This window comes from Drosophila novamexicana, unplaced genomic scaffold, assembly GCF_003285875.2.
Source record: "Drosophila novamexicana strain 15010-1031.04,08,12 unplaced genomic scaffold, DnovRS2.1 tig00004560-arrow-pilon, whole genome shotgun sequence".
NCBI classification, from domain to species: domain Eukaryota; kingdom Metazoa; phylum Arthropoda; class Insecta; order Diptera; family Drosophilidae; genus Drosophila; species Drosophila novamexicana.
The window spans coordinates 380768-398649 of NW_020825054.1; the positions used below are offsets into that span (position 1 = coordinate 380768).

Consider the following 17882-nt stretch of genomic DNA (forward strand, 5'->3'; position numbering starts at 1 on the left):
TTTAACGGGCACACATCACAGCATACCATTACTGCGCATTTGTAATATATATAAAAGTGTTTGTGCATATGTATACAGAAATGAATACCCTATAAATTGCTGTTTTCAATGGATGTTTTATTTATTTGATTTTACGGAATCTAAATAAAATCTATATATATAAAACTGCTTGTCCTCACTGGCTGGCTAGTTATCAACGCATAAATTTCACCCGCAACATGTAAATTAGTGGAAAACGGATGTATGAAAGTTTTTTGTTACCCGTTCAATCGGTTTCAAGTCCATTTTAAAAGATCTTACTATGTCCAATTTGGTAATTCTAGCTCTTAAATCCTTAGATATGTACTCAAAAAAACTAAATTTTAGTTATTGAGTTTGTAAGTTTTAAGTTTTTATAAAGGCGGACGGATAGATAGGCGGAAATGGCTACATCGGCTCGACTATTGATGATGGCCTTCAGTCTGCTATAGACATTTGTGAGTGTTTTAATCATTCAAGTTTTAAAAATAACATGGTCAACCTTTAACAACAAAAACAAAAAATCCTTCCTATACTTTCGAGGTTTTCAACACAAAATATTGAATCGGATTTGATATTTTTTAAATTTTGCCCACAAAAGTATGCACTCTGTATGCTGTTAAAGGTGTTAGTCACGCTTTTAATAACTCATACTTGCAGCTTCGCTATTGCGGTACACATTTAGATTTCGAATAATGTTATGGCTAGAAATAAGAATAATTGGATTAGATTGGAACAATCGAATTTCAAGATTTTCCAAAAGCACGACATAGTATGCACTTGTAGTGCCTATAAAGTAAAAAGTTTAGAATCTTAGCTCTTACGGTTATATATATATTTATATATATATACTTCAACTATTTAGGTAATGGTTAACAAATCTCATTAGGCACTACTTTCGCCAGCTGCAACAGGCGTTAGATTGATCAAGTTATTACTGCTCTCCGCCAGCTCGGCAATGGATACTCGACCGCGCTGCTTGATGAACTTGGCCACGGCGGCGAGTTCCGCTTCGGAGACGTAGATAAATTTTCCGCGATCATCGATGACGCCAGTTAAGGTGCCATTTTCCTGCAGCTCCTGAATGCGATCGATGGCCTGCTGCGTTTTCAGTTTGAAGGCTGTGGCCAAATCTTCTAATAGAACGACTTTGTTATCTTTAATGTACTGTATGAAGTCGGCTAGAAGAGTCTCCTTATCATCGGCATCGCCTTCTTCGAAGCCCTCTTCTTCGATGCTGAATGCTGCTTTCATTTTTAGATACTCCTCGTGCTCTTTGCGCTCGCGCTCTTCCTTGGCCAAGCGATCAGCCTCGGCTTTTTTGCGCTCTACTTCCGCATCGAGGTCCTCCTGTTGCTTTCGTTCCGCATCTTCTTTGGCCTCCTTTACCTTTCGTTGCTCCCGATCGTGCAGCTCTTGCTCGCGCTGTAGACGTTTCTGCTCCTTCGCCTCCATTTTGGCGCGTTTCTTAGCGCCCATCTTTTCATCCAGCACAGCGCCCTGTGGCACACGCGGCCCATTCTCGTCACCAGCAGCAGCTGCTTCGTCGTCATCAGATTCTACGGCTGCGGCGGGGGCAGCTGCAGCTGCGACAGCAGGAGCATTTTGATTCTGACGTAAACGATTGCGCTGATTCCGCGCTATTTGGGCACGTCGCGGAACGCCTTCCTGCGCACGCTGTGGGACGCCACGTTGAGGTTGCGCAGCTGCCTTTGTTTCTAATTGGAAAGTTGAAAGTGTAGCGAGATATGTAAGACGCAATTTTTTTATTTACTCTTACCTGTCTTAGCATTTTTACTTTGAAGAAAATAAAGCGTAATTAGGATAAGCAGCAGCGCTGTTGCAATACCAACGAGTAATAACAGGTCCATTATCTGTTTAAAATTGCACTATAAATGCCAAAATGTAAAACGTCAACAAATCGCTCAGCTGTTTTGCCAGCGTTGCCAGATAGGTCTGACCTTGATAGCTGTTTGTATGGGTGTGTATGTGGCTTATGACTGCCAAGTGGCAGCTCTCTCGCTGTCAAATGGAAACTTGTCAATGTAGCCACTTTGCCTTTTTCTCATGACGTGTCGGCGAGCTTAGTTGTTATAATACAAATAATCGAAGTTCGAGTGGAATTTCTTCAAAAATATGCGCAACCAATTAATTTGCCTGGCCCTGGTGCTATGCACGCTACACAGCGCATGCGGTTTATACTTTCACATATCGGAAACGGAGCGCAAATGCTTCATTGAAGAGGTGCCCGATGAGACAACTGTGATTGGTAAGCAGCGTCCTTGCCTGCTGGCTAAAGATCTGACACCTATTCTCTCTTGCAGTCAATTACAAGGTGGAGCTGTATGATCCGCGTTCAAATGGCTTTATGCCATCATCGCCCGGCATTGGCATGCATGTAGAGGTGCGCGACAGCGATGATAAGGTGATTCTGTCGCGCGTTTACAGCTCGCAGGGCCGCATGTCGTTTACATCTCACACACCCGGCGAGCATGTCATCTGCATGTATTCTAACAGCACCGCCTGGTTCAATGGCGCCCAGCTTCGCGTGCATCTAGATATTCAGGTGGGCGAGCATGCCATCGACTATGCTAATGTGGCGCAAAAGGAGAAACTCACCGAGCTGCAGTTGCGCATACGCCAGCTGCTCGACCAGGTCGAACAGATCACAAAGGAGCAGAATTATCAGCGCTATAGGGAGGAGCGTTTCCGTCACACAAGCGAAAGCACCAATTCGCGTGTGCTGTGGTGGTCGCTGGCACAGACTGTGGTCCTGGTCTGTATGGGCTTCTGGCAGATGCGTCATCTCAAGAGTTTCTTTGAGGCTAAAAAGCTGGTGTGAGTTGAAGTGCACACCACAAGGTGTCAATGGTTGTTGGTTGATGGCCTTCATCTCGATCTGTATGCAACCAAATTGCAAATGCGAATTTCATCGATGTATCATCCAGATCCGTGTTTAGTTTTAATTGTCTAGTTGGTTTCGTATGCCGAGCTAAATACTTTTCTGCCTAATTTAATAAAAATCCATTGTAAAATAAGAAATGTGACTGAATGTGGTTGCAGCATCCTTATCACAGGGCTAGTCCCGTGACTCGCTTTACTTGACTGAGCGCGGCTTCGCTTATCGCTGCGACGGCCAGGCACATGACTTGCAAAGACAGAGATAACCTGTCGCATTTGTTTTGTAGGCTCAAGATGCAATTGCTTTGTTATTGCTTTTATCGCAATGTTTGCTCTTGAGTGCACGCTGTCTACGAAACGAGCCAGTCGCCGGCTATAGATCTTGTCGCTTAGTAGATGCTCTGCTGTAGTGCGCAACGGACCTCGGTGTGGGCGCACGTAACTAAAAAAAACAAAACACATTGTGAGACACAAAACCACAGCCGACCCACAAAAGCCGCAAGGCTAACGAATCGGACACAGCGCTAGTAACTCGAGCTCGCTTAACATAATAGAAAAAGACAAACAAGTTACTCCCGAGACGCTGTTGAGCAGCCGAAGCACCTGAAAAATGTTCCGCACCACGGAAATCGGCAGCGAAGAAAGTAAGTTTCGAACGATAAGATAAGGAAGATATCAACAGAGATTCTATCAACTGCCTCTCTCACTCTCTCTCTCTCCCTCTCGCGTTGGTTTCATAGCCTTGCCAGCACTTGCGGAACTCACCCAGACATCGGTTGGTTCATTATCTGATTTTGGGGAGCACGAAAAGCTAAGAAACCCACGCAGCTCGTTACCCAACTATGGTTTTGCGCCCATATCCAACATACGCATTGAGTACAAATATCCACGAGCCGTCTTCTTCATACTGGCCACCAAGTTCTTTGAGGCCTTTGCAGCAAATGGCATGCGCAGTAAGTAGAAATTGAATGGTGACAGTCCAAGTTGAGATGTGTGACCCACATTATAGCAGCACAATGCAGTTGCCTTAGGTCGTTTACAGTAATCTTCCATTGTATTGTCGAAATATTCCGAAAGTCCAGCTTATCAGTAACAGCAGAAATGCATGCACAATGGGAGGTCTTATTGATAGCCTTTGCGGATGATCACAAGGTCTTCTCTCAATAAGAGCGTTATATATTTAATCTTATACCCTTAATCCATTTGTGTGTATGCAGAAGAAAACTAGGATTTGTAAAGGTAGCTCGTAACCCGGTGTTCTGGGTAACTCTTAGGCACTATTTCATTATACTTTGCTTGTGGGAAGTAATAGAAAATGGCCTAGATTTCAGTGCAGTCATTTAATGGACTATTATCATGGTCTGTAGTCTTAACATTTGTGCAATTAAATTTTATAAAAATAAGAGGAGCCAACTAGCATTGAATCAAATGTGAAATATATACTGTGTACGCATGTTATTCTGTTTACACAGATGGTTTTTTTTAACAGATTGAACGAATGAAATTAAGGTGTAATTCTCTTCCACAAACCCAATTTCCGTATATATTTTGGATACAATTAATATTTTCTCAACTGTTTTCCATCTTTACTTGAAATGTATTCTATACCACATCATGTTATCATTAAAATATGGTCAAATATTAAATTAATATTAAATATTAAATATTTTGGTATCTTTAATCATATTATATTTTAAATAAACAATAAACCAGCAAAGTTCCATAGCACCTCGAAGTATACTGAAAGGCCAAAAATTAAATATATTTTTATTATATAACATTTAATATAGACTTTCAGCTGAGTCACCGATGCTAACAACAACGTTACCAAATTAAGGCAACTAATAATATATAATAATTAGCCTCTCTTACCCATTTTGCCAGCCATACTGGTGCTCTTTTTGCGCGATGATCTCAACTTTACGGAAGGTTTCTCCACGATTGTGCTGCACATATTTAACTTTTTCGGACAATTCTGTCCCATTATTGGTGCCATACTGGCGGACAGTTACATGGGCAATATTCGCACCATATCGGGATTCTGTTTTCTCTATGGCTTTGGTTGGATTCTGCTGACCATGACATCAGTTCCATATATGGGCCTGCCCGTCATAGCATTGTGAGTAGGGTACATAGGGAATCTACGAGTCTTCCCAATACATATATTCTTTGCAGTTTGCTGGTATCAATCTCCTTCATAGCTGTGGGCAATGGATCTGTACGCGCCTGCATCACTTCGCTGGGTGCACTACAATTTAAGCTACCAGAGCAATCCGCCCATTTGACAGAGTATTTCTCCTTCTATTACTTTGTTTACTATTTTGGAATCTTTTTGAGCAAAATTCTGCCACCGCTGGTGCGCGCCAACACGCAATGCTTTGATAAGACAACATGCTATCCGGCTGTCTTCGGCACGCTGGGCAGCTCCTTCATGGTGGCTTGGGGTAAGTATCATGGCGAACTCTAGTCCTTCATTCCGGATCATTGAATATTGATTTGGCAGTCATCTTTTTGATGGGCAAATGCTTCTACAAGCCGGAGAAATTGTCTGGCGATAATATACTATTCAAATTCTGCGGCTGCATTAAAGCAGCGCTGCTGGAGAAGTGGCGACGACGCAAGTCCGCCAAGAGATGCAACTATTGGTTGCACAATGCCGTGGGGCTATACGATGTGTATTTTGTGACGGATGTGTCCAAAGTGTTGCGCGTGAGTAGGATTCGCTGCCAATCATTCATGTTATAGCAAAATATCTTTATAGATTAGCAAGCTGTTCATTCCGCTGCCTGTTTACTTTGCGCTGCTCGCACAGCAGGACTCCAGCTGGACGTTTCAGGCGGCCATGATGAACACCACAGTTTTGGGCGTGACCATAGAGCCGGATCAGGCAAAGGCTGTAGGACCAATCTTTCTCTTTATGATCATTCCCCTTTGGCAATATGTGACCGCTCCAATGTTGCGTCGACTGTTCCACTGGGAATTGCAGCCGCTGCATAGCGTCACCATTGGCGGCATTTGCTCAGCTGGCGCCTTCTTCTGTGCCGGCATTCTGCAGGATCGCATTATGGTGGGTTAATAATTCATTCCAAATTCGAAATTATTTATAATAGTTTCTTTTAGCAATCGCCAAGTCAGAGCATTAACATTGCCTGGCAGCTTCCACAATTTCTGCTGCTCATGCTGGGGGAATTGTTGCTGTCCATTCCGGGTCTGCAGTTTGCATTTACGCAGGCGCCGTCCTCAATGAAATCTGTTGTCACTGCCGCCTGGTTTTTGAATAATGCCTTTGGTAATCTCATTGTGGTGCTAGTTACCCAAGTAAATGCGCTTAGCTCTCAAAAGGCTGAGTATTTCTTTTATGCCATGCTGATGCTGGTGTGCATCATAATCTTTGCCCTGCTGGCCTATGACTATGGACTGCAGGAGCGAAAGAGCGACATTCATGCAAGAGATTTAGTTGTGTTGTTGCCCAATGTGCAGGACAATGTGCCCAGTTCTAGCATTCGGAGCGGGAGCGTGTAGTTGCAACTGCTGTACTCCCGTATTGTATTTGGCTAAATCTATCGACTGTTCCAAGTTCCGATAAAGTGTGAAATGTCTAGATGTGTAGTGGCCAAGTGTCTTCAGTTTTTACAGTCATTTTAAGGATAAGCGCTGGATGCCGGAAATTCGACCATATCAATATAAACGGAACAAGGGAAGGAAAGAAATAGGAATAGGTTCTTTAATATAATTACTTGTAATTTATTTACACACATACACCCACGGAGAATGACAAGAAATAAACATAAAAACGATGGTGATTGAAATCATTCGAGTATCTTGAACATGTACTGTAATTCCAGATTTGTATCATCGGCCAGATCTGTGCAGTGAACTCCATTCAGTACCTTGGAGATGCCATATTTGGAGCGCAACGTGTGCGGACGAAGCAGTTTGGCAATTTCAGGATCCATGGGACCGCAAAAGCTGCGAAACTCTTGATGTGAATTCTTCTCAGGATCCTCGCTGGTTATTTCCAGGCACATGCATACGCCACTGGCTAGCTGAGCTACCATAGGTATAAATTCAGGTAGAACACCCCGATAGACCTCGTAGAACTCTTCACAATTAACACGCGCCATCAGCAGCATGCGCATGGCTGTTATCTTGAAGCCAGATGTAAGTATTTCATTTAAAATTTGCCCCAGATACCCGTCCTTGATGATGTGCGGCTTTATAATGGCTAGTGTGCTGTTCTTAAAACGACATTCCTTGATAATGCTGTGACGTTCCTCGAAGAAGAATTTTAGGTCCTTGGCTACATTCTCCTCCCGTTCCGGGCAATAGAAGCCATAGCGAACCTCCTCGCGCTCGAACAGCTGCTGCATGCTAGGCGACAATACGATGGTGGTTGAGGCGTTCTCTGTGTTGTACTTTGAACACGCAGACATGATCTCTGCAACATTGTCACCTATTAGCTCCAAGCTAATAGCTGGTCCTGTCAGCAGCTCGTTCATCAGTACACTGTTTGAAGCAGTTTCTAAGGTTATTATGTGCATTAGCTTTGGGATTCATAATACTCACGAGGTGTGCACATCATCATCCTGCTTGCTGGCCAGGAACTGTGTGACAGTTTTTGGCGAAAACTGAACCATTAAAGCGTTGTTAATATTGATCTTGTTATCAATCAGCGTGGTGAGAAACTCGCCCAAGTTCTTCGGCCACATGCTACTCTTGAGCAGCACAAATCCGCTGTAAAACGCTGTTAGCTAACAAACAACAGCTTAGGTATGGACACCAATTAAATCGACTTACCGCTTGCGGTATTTTGCCAAGGTGTTGCGTGTTATTTCGTCCGCATAGTCGACAATATCGAATGGACGCCCAAACACATTGATCTTGGAGCCCACAAAGAAATCGCGCGTAGTAAGTTCGGGAATTTTAGTGCGGCGCAGAAAGGTGCGCTTACTGCGTTGATCAAACTGTAAACGGTAATTTAGCTGGCTGCAGCGGCTGTGATGTAAAATAAAAACTTACCACTTCGATTGCATTGTCGCTTAAATGATATGTTAATAGATAAGTGCGTGTTATTCCCGCTTCGACATGAAACCATTCGGCTACAAAAGAAAGTCTGCCACTCTGTACGGCCATTGTTTGTTTGATGTACGATTATAATTAATATACAATGTGAGTTTACTGCTAGTGGCAGTTGTCGAATGACTATTTTTACTATGCATGTTTTGTTTGGGCAACAAAATTTAAAAGTGTGCTTCTTCTTGCCCGCGTTGCTAAAGCGACAATGCTGCCAGAGTTGCCAGACATTCACAACTACAGTAAACTTATCGGGATTTATGTATACTGTAAGCCCATACAATTGCATGCGAGTGAATAGAAGTTTGACCTTTTGATTTTTAGTTTATTTTAATTCCCTTTATTTACAGGAAACAAAAAGTTAATAAATTGCAAATGAAACTTCGCAATGAATTGGTTGTAGCTTTTTCCATTTGTTGTTGTTGTTGTTGTGGCGAAAATCCAGCGTAAAATTAATGTATCTCTTGCTCCTTTCCAGCTGTTTTCGTAAACATACCGTATTTTCTGCTCAAGTTTGTGTTTTGGAATAAGTGTTTATGAAGGTGTGTGTGTGTGTGTGAGTGCGGGCTTATGTGTGTGTGTGACTTAACGGTATAGGGGCCTCGGCTAACGCTACGACTATTACTCCAAAAATGCCCATACAGCTAGCTACTTAAGCAGCTGGCTTCTTTTCTTTGTCACCCTCCCCACCTTCGTCCTCATCCTCATCGTTCTGCGACAGGCTCGGTATGTTATCGTCAGAGTCGTCGTCTTCGTCGACATTGAAATCATCAAACTTGTTGTTCCAATCGCCGCCCGGGCTATTGAGGAAGTTGCCAAACATTCCGTTGTCCTTAGGATCTGAAAATCAAATATTTAGTTTCGACCAGCCAGGTGTGAAGCTCAAACCAATTATGTACCTTCTTCTTCGTCAGACTCGTCGCGCCACTTGGCAAAGTTGGCTTTCAGGAAATGCAATTTGGTCTTATCCGTGGTCAGCGTGGGCCAGTAGGGACCACTCTCCTTCTTGGGTATTGTGAATTCAAGGCAGCGTCCAATATTCTTGCTTGACACCTTCTCCGGATCAACCGAATGGAAAAAATTCAATGTGACTTCATATTTCTTGGAGGCATCCAGCGCGTTTACACCCTTGAAAGTGAAGCTGTTATCTGTCACTCTGAATTCAAAAACAAAAGCAGACAACTGAATCAATGCTCCTTTTTCTCATTCAAGCGAGTAGACCTACTTGTGTTCAATGTCCTTGCATTCCACATCGATAATAACGTAGATCAAGTCGTTGCGCTGAGCCCACGAAACTGGTGGAGGAATTGGACTGTAATGGAAAGCAAAGAATTGTTTAAATAAACAAACAATCATCTGAAGCGCGGGTTGGAAACGGTTCGCTTAATGTATTTATCGTATCGATGGTATTTGATGTCATAGCAACCAAGGCATCGTCGGTTCCAGAAATGAATCCAAAGTGCAAGCTTAGGCAAAAATGTGGCGCTTAATTTGCATGAAAAGTCCATGCCGTGAAAATTAAACCATTGGGGCAACACTCTTAAACAAAATTAGCGCCAACCTTAACATAACCTCAAATGTCAGCGACTCTGATGGCACCGCGCACTATCCAAAAATACAATGCAGTTGCGCATTGGACACGCCCACCGATATCACTGGGGGCAACACACTTGAGAAGTGTATACGAACATGCAACTATTAAAAAATAAGTACTCTAAGATGTGCCCTTTTCAGAAAATAGACGCCGCCGATGCCCCCGCAGCAAAAGCACGCGTCGCACAAAGAAGCCACAAAAAGAGCAGCCGACAACTGAGGCAACTAAAATTCGATATTCCTGCATGTTCTTAGTGCACTTACCCTGCTGTCGACATTTTATTGTTGTTGCGTTGGCTATATGTTAATTTAATAAACCGCGGTCACTGCTCGCAAGTATATTTTCAGCAGAAAATGCGATTTTCAGCCAAATTGTCGGGCACAAATGAGAATGACTGCTCAGTAAGTCACACAGTGTTCGAGAACGTTCGTCTTATCGACTGACAGTTAATGCAGTGCACAGCACTGTGTAGCTAACACTGGCAGCAGCCTACATCTATACACATTCGATAAATATTAGCCATACTATTCAACACTAGTCGTTCTGTCATCTGGGTGAAAAGTATCAAGAGCAAGAGCGTAAAAGTGAGTGTGAGCTGTTACTTAACAAAAATTTTGGAAAAATTAAACTATTGAATTGTTTTTGTTTGGACAGCCATGTTGCGCATTACAGCCGGTAAACTCGCCAACGCCATGCGCGGCACCGTTGGAGTTACATCTTCGCGTATCGCCGCCGTGCGCTGCCTCCACGGCACCGAGGAATCGGCCGAGGAGTTCGACAAGCGTTACGAGAAATATTTCGCTCGCGAGGGCATTGATGGCTGGGAGATACGTAAGGGCATGAATGACCTGCTTGGCATGGATCTGGTGCCCAGCCCAAAGATAATAGAGTCTGGACTGCGGGCCTGTCGCCGTGTCAACGACATTGCGCTGGCCATCAGGTGGCTAGAGGGCTGCAAGGACAAATGTGGCGACCAGAAGGCTACCCTCTATCCCTACTTGCTGGAGAAGATCACACCGACCCTGAAGGAGCTTGGTGTGCCGACTATCGAAGAGCTGGGTTACGACAAGCCCGAATTGGCTCTCAAGTCCGTTTATGATATGTAAAGCGGCGGTTGCTTTAACGTTTTTCTTTAGTTTAATTGACACATTCAAGAAACACACACAAACAATTCCAATGTACTTCGTGCGGATGAACATGTTATTGGATTGCAAATAAAAAGGAGATTGGAGTAAGGCTACCACACATAAACCCCCTTCATTTTGTTTCGATTTTTTTGGTTATGCAACAGTGTCATGGGCAGGTTATACTCTTGCGTACACGTTCAAGCATGCATGATAATCGATTAATCGTACCAGCACATTCATGCGATATTTATAAACAAATTCGTTTATTGGGGTAACAAATTAAATGCGCACACCACATATATACACTCTCTAGTTCCACTGCTTTAGCAGTTCAGCTGCCTTGTCCAGATTAGCCTGCTTCTTAATGAAGCAGTAGCGGACAAAGTCCTCCCCCAAGTGTTTATTGGGTTCGCTGTAAAAGGCACTGGGCGGTATGCCCTGGAGACCCATGTTCTTTGTCATCCACTTCGTGAACTTGTAGTCCCGATGCCTGTCTGGCTCTGAACTCAAGTCCAGCTTTTGTGCCAGTGGCGACCAATCGGCCAACATAAAATATCCGCCCTCCGGTATTGTGGGTCGCATGCCAGCATCACTCAAGAATTTGGCCATAAAATCCCTTTTTGGCTGCAACTCACGCGGCAATGTCAGAAAGTAGCTTTCCGGGTTTCCCAGACGCGCCAATTCTACTTCAAAGCTGCGCGCTACTCCCTCTTGCAATGGCGTTGGACACGTATAAACAGAGTTTTGATGAACCATTTGCAAGTTTCTAATCAAGTCGTGGGGTCCGTAGGCCCATCCAATTTTCCAGCCGGTCACCGAAAACGTTTTTCCCGCCGAACCAATGGTAATCGTGCGATCCCACATGCCAGGTAGGGTGCAAATGCGGACATGCTCGACGCCATCGAAGACAAGCCATTCGTAGACCTCATCGGAAACAGAGTACGTTCCACTTTCGACATAATTCAGCAATGTGTTCCAGTTCCTGGCGATGGAAGACCTTTCCGGTTGGATTGTGGGGGGTGTTCAATATGATCATTTTCGTTTTCTCATTGAAAAGCTTCTCCAGTTCAGCATTGTCTAGGACCCAGTCTGCAGAGCTGATGGGGCCGTCTTTCTCACGCTAGGATAAATAATCAGCTGATTTAAAGATTTTAAAAACAAAGCCTTAAAGAACTAAATTTTACCAATTTTAGTGGAATGAAGCGAGGCACGCCTCTCGCCATTTTGACCATTGGCTCATAGCAGTCAAAAAAGGGTTCAATGATGATGACCTCCTCACCCTCATCCACATGGCCCATTATGGTAGAGTAAAGGGCCTCATAGGCGCCGGACGTTATCAGAATGTCGCTTAGCGGATCGAGCTCTTTTCCAACGAGGCCGCTGTAGAGCTTGGACAGCGCCTGAACCAAACGCACATGACCCTGACAATATTACACACATTAGTTGCTTTCGGAATCCTGCACAAATACATTACTAATAGTCCTATACTAGTAGGCCATTAAATCACGTACATTGCCTCTAGTGTACTGATGCAGCAGCGGATTCTTGTCCTTAGCAATGTCCGCCAGCGAGTTGGTGACATACTCTGGTGCTGCATCATCGGGAAATCCTTGGCCCAGGTTCAAGGGCTTGTACTGCATGGCCAGCGCTATATATTCGTTCCACACGCTGGGCGTGCTGCCCTGCAGACGTTTGGGTAAATCAAATTTTTCCATGCTTTTGCTGCTGAACGCGGTCACCTTGTAGGTGTGCTGTTGTCGGTGGATTGCAAAGATAGTGTGGCGAGGCAGAGCGCACACACGTCGATAATTCCTGAGAATCCGAAGTGAAGACATGTGTGTTTACAAAGTTACCGGGTATAAAACCTTAACGTGTGTGCGTTGTTAAATTCAAAACTTGTGCTGGAACTGTGATTTGGTGTGACGTTGCATAATGGAAATAATGAAACAACAAAAAGCAAAATAGAAGCGACGCAAAAAGGCAAATTTGTTTATACTAATACATACGCACACACACATTGAACAACGCAAAGTAGCCCTCATGTAAATTGTGCCCGACATGCCAAGCTTTTATGAGTTTTATGAAGTCAGATATAGAGCATACTGTATACCATTACTCTAAACACCCAGGTTATTGTCTTGATTGTCAATTTACAGAGTGCTTACCATAAAAATGTACGCGCCTTTCTCGCTTGAGATTCAGTAGGTTCAAGCAGCTGTTCTTATCACTAGTTTAGGTAAGTTTCTCAACACTGGTGTCAGGGCTGCATAAACAGGCCTCAAGGCGCGCATTTGCGTTGTTTAAATAATAAAGTATGTTTCAATAATTTAACATTTGTTGAAGTATTTAAATTTATCCCATTCCCGTTTTCGTATTGGAAATTAAAGTAAAATCTTTATGAAATACCGATTTATATACGCCCAGAAACACAGTTAGCAATTTCATGTATATATTTTTTTTTAAATATGCCAAGAAACATATTTATATGGTCAAGCATGCATGACAAATTGACGCACACGACAATTGAAAACAAGATTTGATCAAAATTAATTTAGTTTTTTTGCAATGACAATATATTGTTTATATTTTCTTTGGTTAAATGCTGTACATAGTAAGTGCTGTATATATTGTACATAGATCTCCAAAATGGGACTCACTGTAAAAAACGTTGACCTTCTCTGTCAGCTGAGATCTATCTGTATACATGAAATAGGCGCCATCTCATGTAGTCTCTTTTTGTTTGCAGGTCGCGCGATAAGATAAGAAAAAAGCTTTCCAATTTTACTAGTCTGGAAACGTATAAACTAAATTTTTCAAATTTCTAATTTCAAATTTCCATTTGCAAATTTCTAATCTAATTTTCTAGGCACTCACCGAAAATATTTTTTCCGGCTATCCTACCAGTCAAGTCCTGCGTCGTATCAAATCTATAATTTCCCTTATAGCTCTTTTAATATCTCGAAAATATTCTCAAACAGGATTGTGATATCGTTTTTTAATCAATTTAATGGAGGCGTAGCAAGGTGTCGGTGATTTTAAACAATCTGATCTGCGCGGCCAGTAGAAGGAGCTGAGTCGAGTCTCTGAGATAAACAGGCCCGACAGACGTATATTCGACTCTGGTTTTTATAGGCCCTCATTTGCTAGTTGCAAAAATTTCAATGAATTCCTAATTATTAACAAATTTGTTCTTTATTCACTAGTGCTGTGAAGTATCTATCTATAAATGTATTTAAGGCACTCGAAATCATGTTCAAAGTTTATTTATAAAAACTGCGTGTTAATTACATAAAAATGAAAGTACAAATCATTAGAATATTACAATTGACAAATGATTAATAACATTTATTAGTATTTTAAACATAAGTGTAAGTGATATATATATGTAAGTACGTCATATGTTATACAGGTTGAAGTTGTTTATATGCATCAATATTCGTTTGCTTGAGTTTTAACAAAGTAAAGCTACTAAACTTAAATCACAGATAACACTAACGTGTTTGTTACAATATATGTATGGTAAGTATGTTTTTATATTCGTATATGTGAATGTACATATACGGGCTACGAAATTATTGGCTGCTTGCCGATTGAAATCATAGAATGCATAACAAGACCGCTTAAATGCTACTTAGAAAATCGCTAACATTATTTCAGTAATTGCGTGTAACGAGTTTGCCACATTTTTGTTGTTGTTGTTGTTCTACTATTACCTTAAATGCAACAATTCGCTTATGGACTATCAAACAATAGGTTTGTGAGTGTGTTTTGAGTAGAGTCAACTGAAGAGGTTCTTCTCAAAGGATATGCGCTGGTTGGTTAGTTTCTTAGACGTCGTTCCCTGTGAATGGCACACGTTTGGCGCTATGCGAATGGCAAAAATTAAAAAAAAATTACGAACGTATCTGTACTTAGTTTTGTTGCTACTGTTTGATATGGACGTGTGGGTGGGATTTGTGGCACTGCTTAGACATGCACTTCCGGGCAATCCTCATCCTTAATCGACGTATACTGTACTTTCTTGGCCACATTATCGAACACCGGTGTCATCATGTACTTCAATTTGTCGCGACTGACATAGACGAGGGCCACCAGCAGACCCAGCAGGATCATGCTGAGCACAATCAGCAGAAAGATCAATGTGGCCGTGTGTCCACTAATGTGCGGCTGTAGCTGCCCATAGAGCTGTTCATCCTCGGCGATGTTCAGGAATGAAGCAGCTGCTTCCATCGCAGCCGCACACTCGCTCATGTCCAGTTGCAGAATGTGCGCCGGCGCCGGATCAACGTGTTGCAGACCGTGGAAGCACATGAGGCTATCCTGATTGCGCACCTGTACACGCGTCGCCTGCAACCACGTGCGGAAAGGCGATATTTTGCAATCGCACACAAAGGGATTCAGATTAAAGTCCACAACCAGATTGACGGTGCGATTCTCGCGTTCCTGCAGCTGGTTGAGCAGCCGCATATCGCTGGGCTTGACAAACTCAAATTTATTGCGCTCCAGATCGAGAAAGCGCAGATTGTTCAGGCAGCGCACCTCAAAGTTAATGTCCTTCAGCAGATTATCACCCAGATGCAGATCGAGCAGTGCAGGCAGATCACAAAACACGTTGCGATCTTTGAAGTGCGTAATCTCGTTCTGCTCCAGATGCAGCTTTTGCAGCTTGACCAGCTGGCTGTTCACGAAGATGTCGTGCAGATCCTCGCTCAGCTGCGGCGAGCTGTGATCCTCGAAGGCGTCGGTCAAATGGAGGCTCTGCAGATTGACAAAGTTGGAGAAAACGCGTGGATGATGGTGGTTCACCTCGTCCTCAAAGCGCGAAATGCTCAGATTGTTGTGGTTCAGGATGAGCCGCTCCACGTGCGGTACATGATGGTAGCTCTTGCCGCGAATCTCGCGTATGTGATTGCTGCTCATGTCCACGATCTTCAACTGCTTGTAGTCATTGATGCTGCCAAAGACATTCCACGGCAGCTCCGTAATGTAGTTGCCCGTAAAGATGAGTATCTCCACCTGCTCGGGCATGTACTCCAGCACGCTGGTGTTGCGCAAACCCGCATTTGTGCAGTTCACAATGAACTGAACGGTCTTCTCGTACATCTCATTGCCGCAGGAGCAGGCTACCGGAAAATTGGGCCCGCAGCTGGACGAGCTCTCGGCGCTGCCCTGCGACAGAGCTGCGCTAATGGCCAGCAAAGCCACGAGCAGCATTTGCGGCTGCACCTGCGGTTCGTTGGCCATCTCTTTACCACTTCGACACAGAGCTGCAATTAATAGTGAAGTGCAAATGTTTTATTAGTTGCGAATGCATTTTAAAGTGAGCTGAAAACCAAAAAGCCGGCCGCAACATGCAGCTGCTCGGCAGCGCTATCATGGAGGCAAATTTATGCTTTACAACCTGCAGATTTATGAGTTTATGAAAGGCTAAACATTGCATAAGAGCAAGCATAACTTCATCTCTCTCTCTCTCTCTCTCTCTCTCTCTCTCTCTCTCTCTATCTCTCTCTCTCTCTCTCTCTCTCTTTCTCTCTCTCCCTATCAACCCCCCGCCAGCAATCAACGGCAACCATGGCGTATGGGTAATTTCTGTTTAGTGCTAAAGTTTTTGGCAGCGCCAGCCACAATAAACGCCATAAGGGCACTCAAGCGAACTGACGAGGTATCCACATAAAGTTCAAACACCCACTCGCACCACCTACCGACCGTGCCCCGCCTCCATGTGACCGCAGGCAGCAGTAAACCTTATTATTTTTCGGCTTTTATTGCTATTTGTTTAGCATTGACTGAAACGCAAAACGAACCATAAAAGTGCCCAAAAAACACATTAAAATCTAAAGCAAAAGAATCAATGCGTTTAAAAGGTAGGATTCTTAAATTTGGATAGCTATCAAAAATAAAAACAAACAATATGAGTGCTCTAATCGGAAGTGCACGAATGGGAGATATCTTGAGTCCAGTCCATTCTAGATTTACGTTCAAAACCTTTTCCCTTAGCACCACACTAAGGGAAAGGCGCCCGTGATTAACTTTAGTGTTTATAGTCCGATTTTTATTAAATTATTATAGCGTCCAAATGTGTGCAAGAGCCGAAGCACCAGGCTATACATGCAAAAAGGCATTTTAATAATTTTGCTGGGAACGGTGAAATATTCCTAATTAGGATAGCGATATTGATTTTAAATTATTTTATGAAAAAAGGGCGATTTATCAAAGACAAATTACGGGCTTGAAGTTGCCTTCTTTTGCTGGTAGAAAGATTTTCACAAGGCCGCCGACTTCCACCTAATTTATTTTTGGCCATAAATGCAACGCAAATGTTTTATACAGTTACAAACGGTATTATAATCAGGTGTGCGAACCCAAAAATAAATTGTTGGTAGTTCGGTTCGCGGTGCAATCCAACTAAACGTCTTTAAATTCGCTTCAAAATCTAGTTTTCCACATCTATGTTTTGGTTCGGGTTTTAGTCTTGATTCAAATTTTGTGAAATGAAAAATGAAATCCTGCGCTTAGCAAATTAGATATGATTTCATTTATTATTTATCCGAATAATTATAAGCGAGAAATACAAAGTAATAGACAAGTGAATAAATCAACAAATAGCGTTCAAATTCTGAAACGAACGAATTAGACATTAGACTGAAAGGCCAGCCTTCTCAAGTGCGTGTCCACTTCAGTTGCGAGCAATACGAGTTTAAGTACCCATCCAATACCTGTAGCTCGTGGTGACTACTTTTTTTCGAATATGGCCGACTTTATGGGCCTAACGTGTGCCTGCCATAAAGTGGGCATGTGTAAAAGTGCCCAGCTCCATATATATATATATATCTATATTTCTCGCTATCTCTCTTATTCTGCCTATCTCTTCTCTTGGCCATTGATTAGCGCATTTTGTGGCCACTGCTGTGCGGCTCAATTAGTCGCTGCTGCGTGTACCTGCCGTCCATTCTCTCAATTCAATTGCTTCCCCGTAGCTGCCGTTTGTCCGTCCAGCTGTGGCCAGGGGTCATCGAATGCTAATGAGCGCATGCAATACCTGGCACCAAATTGAAAGCTAACGGCAATTTAATGGCCTCTGTTCGCATCGTCACAGTTCCAATTATTGGTGCTGGCAAATATGTTGCAGGGTTTGAGATCGCATTTTACGGCCAAATTGACACTTTATT

At 43.1% G+C, this 17882-nt stretch overlaps 8 protein-coding genes across 9 annotated transcripts in view; 3 read left to right on the forward strand and 5 right to left on the reverse strand.

Annotated features, from left to right (window-relative positions):
- Nucleotides 1–831: 831 nt before the first annotated feature.
- On the reverse strand, nt 832–2003 carry LOC115770580 (DDRGK domain-containing protein 1). Its single transcript, XM_030715904.1, has 2 exons — nt 1799–2003; nt 832–1736 (listed from the first exon to the last, which is right to left on the reverse strand). Exons 1-2 carry the CDS (start codon nt 1887–1889, stop codon nt 904–906), a joined length of 924 nt encoding a protein of 307 aa, XP_030571764.1. The 5' UTR covers nt 1890–2003; the 3' UTR covers nt 832–903.
- A 77-nt stretch (nt 2004–2080) lies between these two features.
- Nucleotides 2081–3056, forward strand: LOC115770581 (transmembrane emp24 domain-containing protein eca). The gene is made up of 2 exons (XM_030715906.1): nt 2081–2287; nt 2343–3056. Exons 1-2 carry the CDS (start codon nt 2155–2157, stop codon nt 2858–2860), a joined length of 651 nt encoding a protein of 216 aa, XP_030571766.1. The 5' UTR covers nt 2081–2154; the 3' UTR covers nt 2861–3056.
- A 256-nt stretch (nt 3057–3312) lies between these two features.
- LOC115770808 (peptide transporter family 1) lies at nt 3313–6462 on the forward strand. Of its 2 annotated transcripts, none has more exons than XR_004018901.1 (7): nt 3313–3563; nt 3660–3872; nt 4804–5038; nt 5095–5363; nt 5423–5628; nt 5686–5986; nt 6040–6119. XR_004018901.1 is itself a non-coding variant. In XM_030716231.1 (7 exons), exons 1-7 carry the CDS (start codon nt 3530–3532, stop codon nt 6439–6441), a joined length of 1665 nt encoding a protein of 554 aa, XP_030572091.1. In that variant the 5' UTR covers nt 3313–3529; the 3' UTR covers nt 6442–6462. The 2 variants fall into 2 exon arrangements, 1 of the variants encoding a protein (XP_030572091.1); XM_030716231.1 differs by having other exon boundaries at nt 5681–5986; nt 6040–6462.
- A 188-nt stretch (nt 6463–6650) lies between these two features.
- LOC115770809 (nucleoside diphosphate kinase 7) lies at nt 6651–8116 on the reverse strand. Its single transcript, XM_030716232.1, has 4 exons — nt 7939–8116; nt 7717–7883; nt 7486–7653; nt 6651–7425 (listed from the first exon to the last, which is right to left on the reverse strand). The coding sequence occupies exons 1-4, from the start codon at nt 8050–8052 to the stop codon at nt 6729–6731; spliced, it is 1146 nt and encodes a 381-aa protein (XP_030572092.1). The 5' UTR covers nt 8053–8116; the 3' UTR covers nt 6651–6728.
- A 196-nt stretch (nt 8117–8312) lies between these two features.
- LOC115770710 (uncharacterized protein CG16817) lies at nt 8313–9989 on the reverse strand. The gene is made up of 4 exons (XM_030716107.1): nt 9850–9989; nt 9218–9304; nt 8892–9148; nt 8313–8832 (listed from the first exon to the last, which is right to left on the reverse strand). Exons 1-4 carry the CDS (start codon nt 9861–9863, stop codon nt 8645–8647), a joined length of 546 nt encoding a protein of 181 aa, XP_030571967.1. The 5' UTR covers nt 9864–9989; the 3' UTR covers nt 8313–8644.
- A 101-nt stretch (nt 9990–10090) lies between these two features.
- LOC115770711 (cytochrome c oxidase subunit 5A, mitochondrial) lies at nt 10091–10837 on the forward strand. The gene is made up of 2 exons (XM_030716108.1): nt 10091–10170; nt 10241–10837. Exon 2 carries the CDS (start codon nt 10243–10245, stop codon nt 10690–10692), a length of 450 nt encoding a protein of 149 aa, XP_030571968.1. The 5' UTR covers nt 10091–10170; nt 10241–10242; the 3' UTR covers nt 10693–10837.
- A 122-nt stretch (nt 10838–10959) lies between these two features.
- LOC115770795 (kynurenine--oxoglutarate transaminase 3) lies at nt 10960–12923 on the reverse strand. Its single transcript, XM_030716217.1, is given in 5 exon segments — nt 10960–11647; nt 11649–11833; nt 11898–12134; nt 12225–12525; nt 12879–12923. Coding segments are annotated over 4 exon segments (1251 nt in total). The 5' UTR covers nt 12429–12525; nt 12879–12923; the 3' UTR covers nt 10960–11022.
- A 1048-nt stretch (nt 12924–13971) lies between these two features.
- LOC115770669 (SLIT and NTRK-like protein 1) overlaps nt 13972–17882 on the reverse strand; it is an 84914-nt gene continuing 81003 nt past the window's right edge. The window contains exon 4 of the mRNA XM_030716036.1: nt 13972–15980. Within this exon, the coding sequence (XP_030571896.1) occupies nt 14680–15957 (1278 nt within the window). The 5' untranslated portion in view covers nt 15958–15980 and the 3' untranslated portion in view covers nt 13972–14679. The remainder of the gene's footprint in view (nt 15981–17882) is intronic.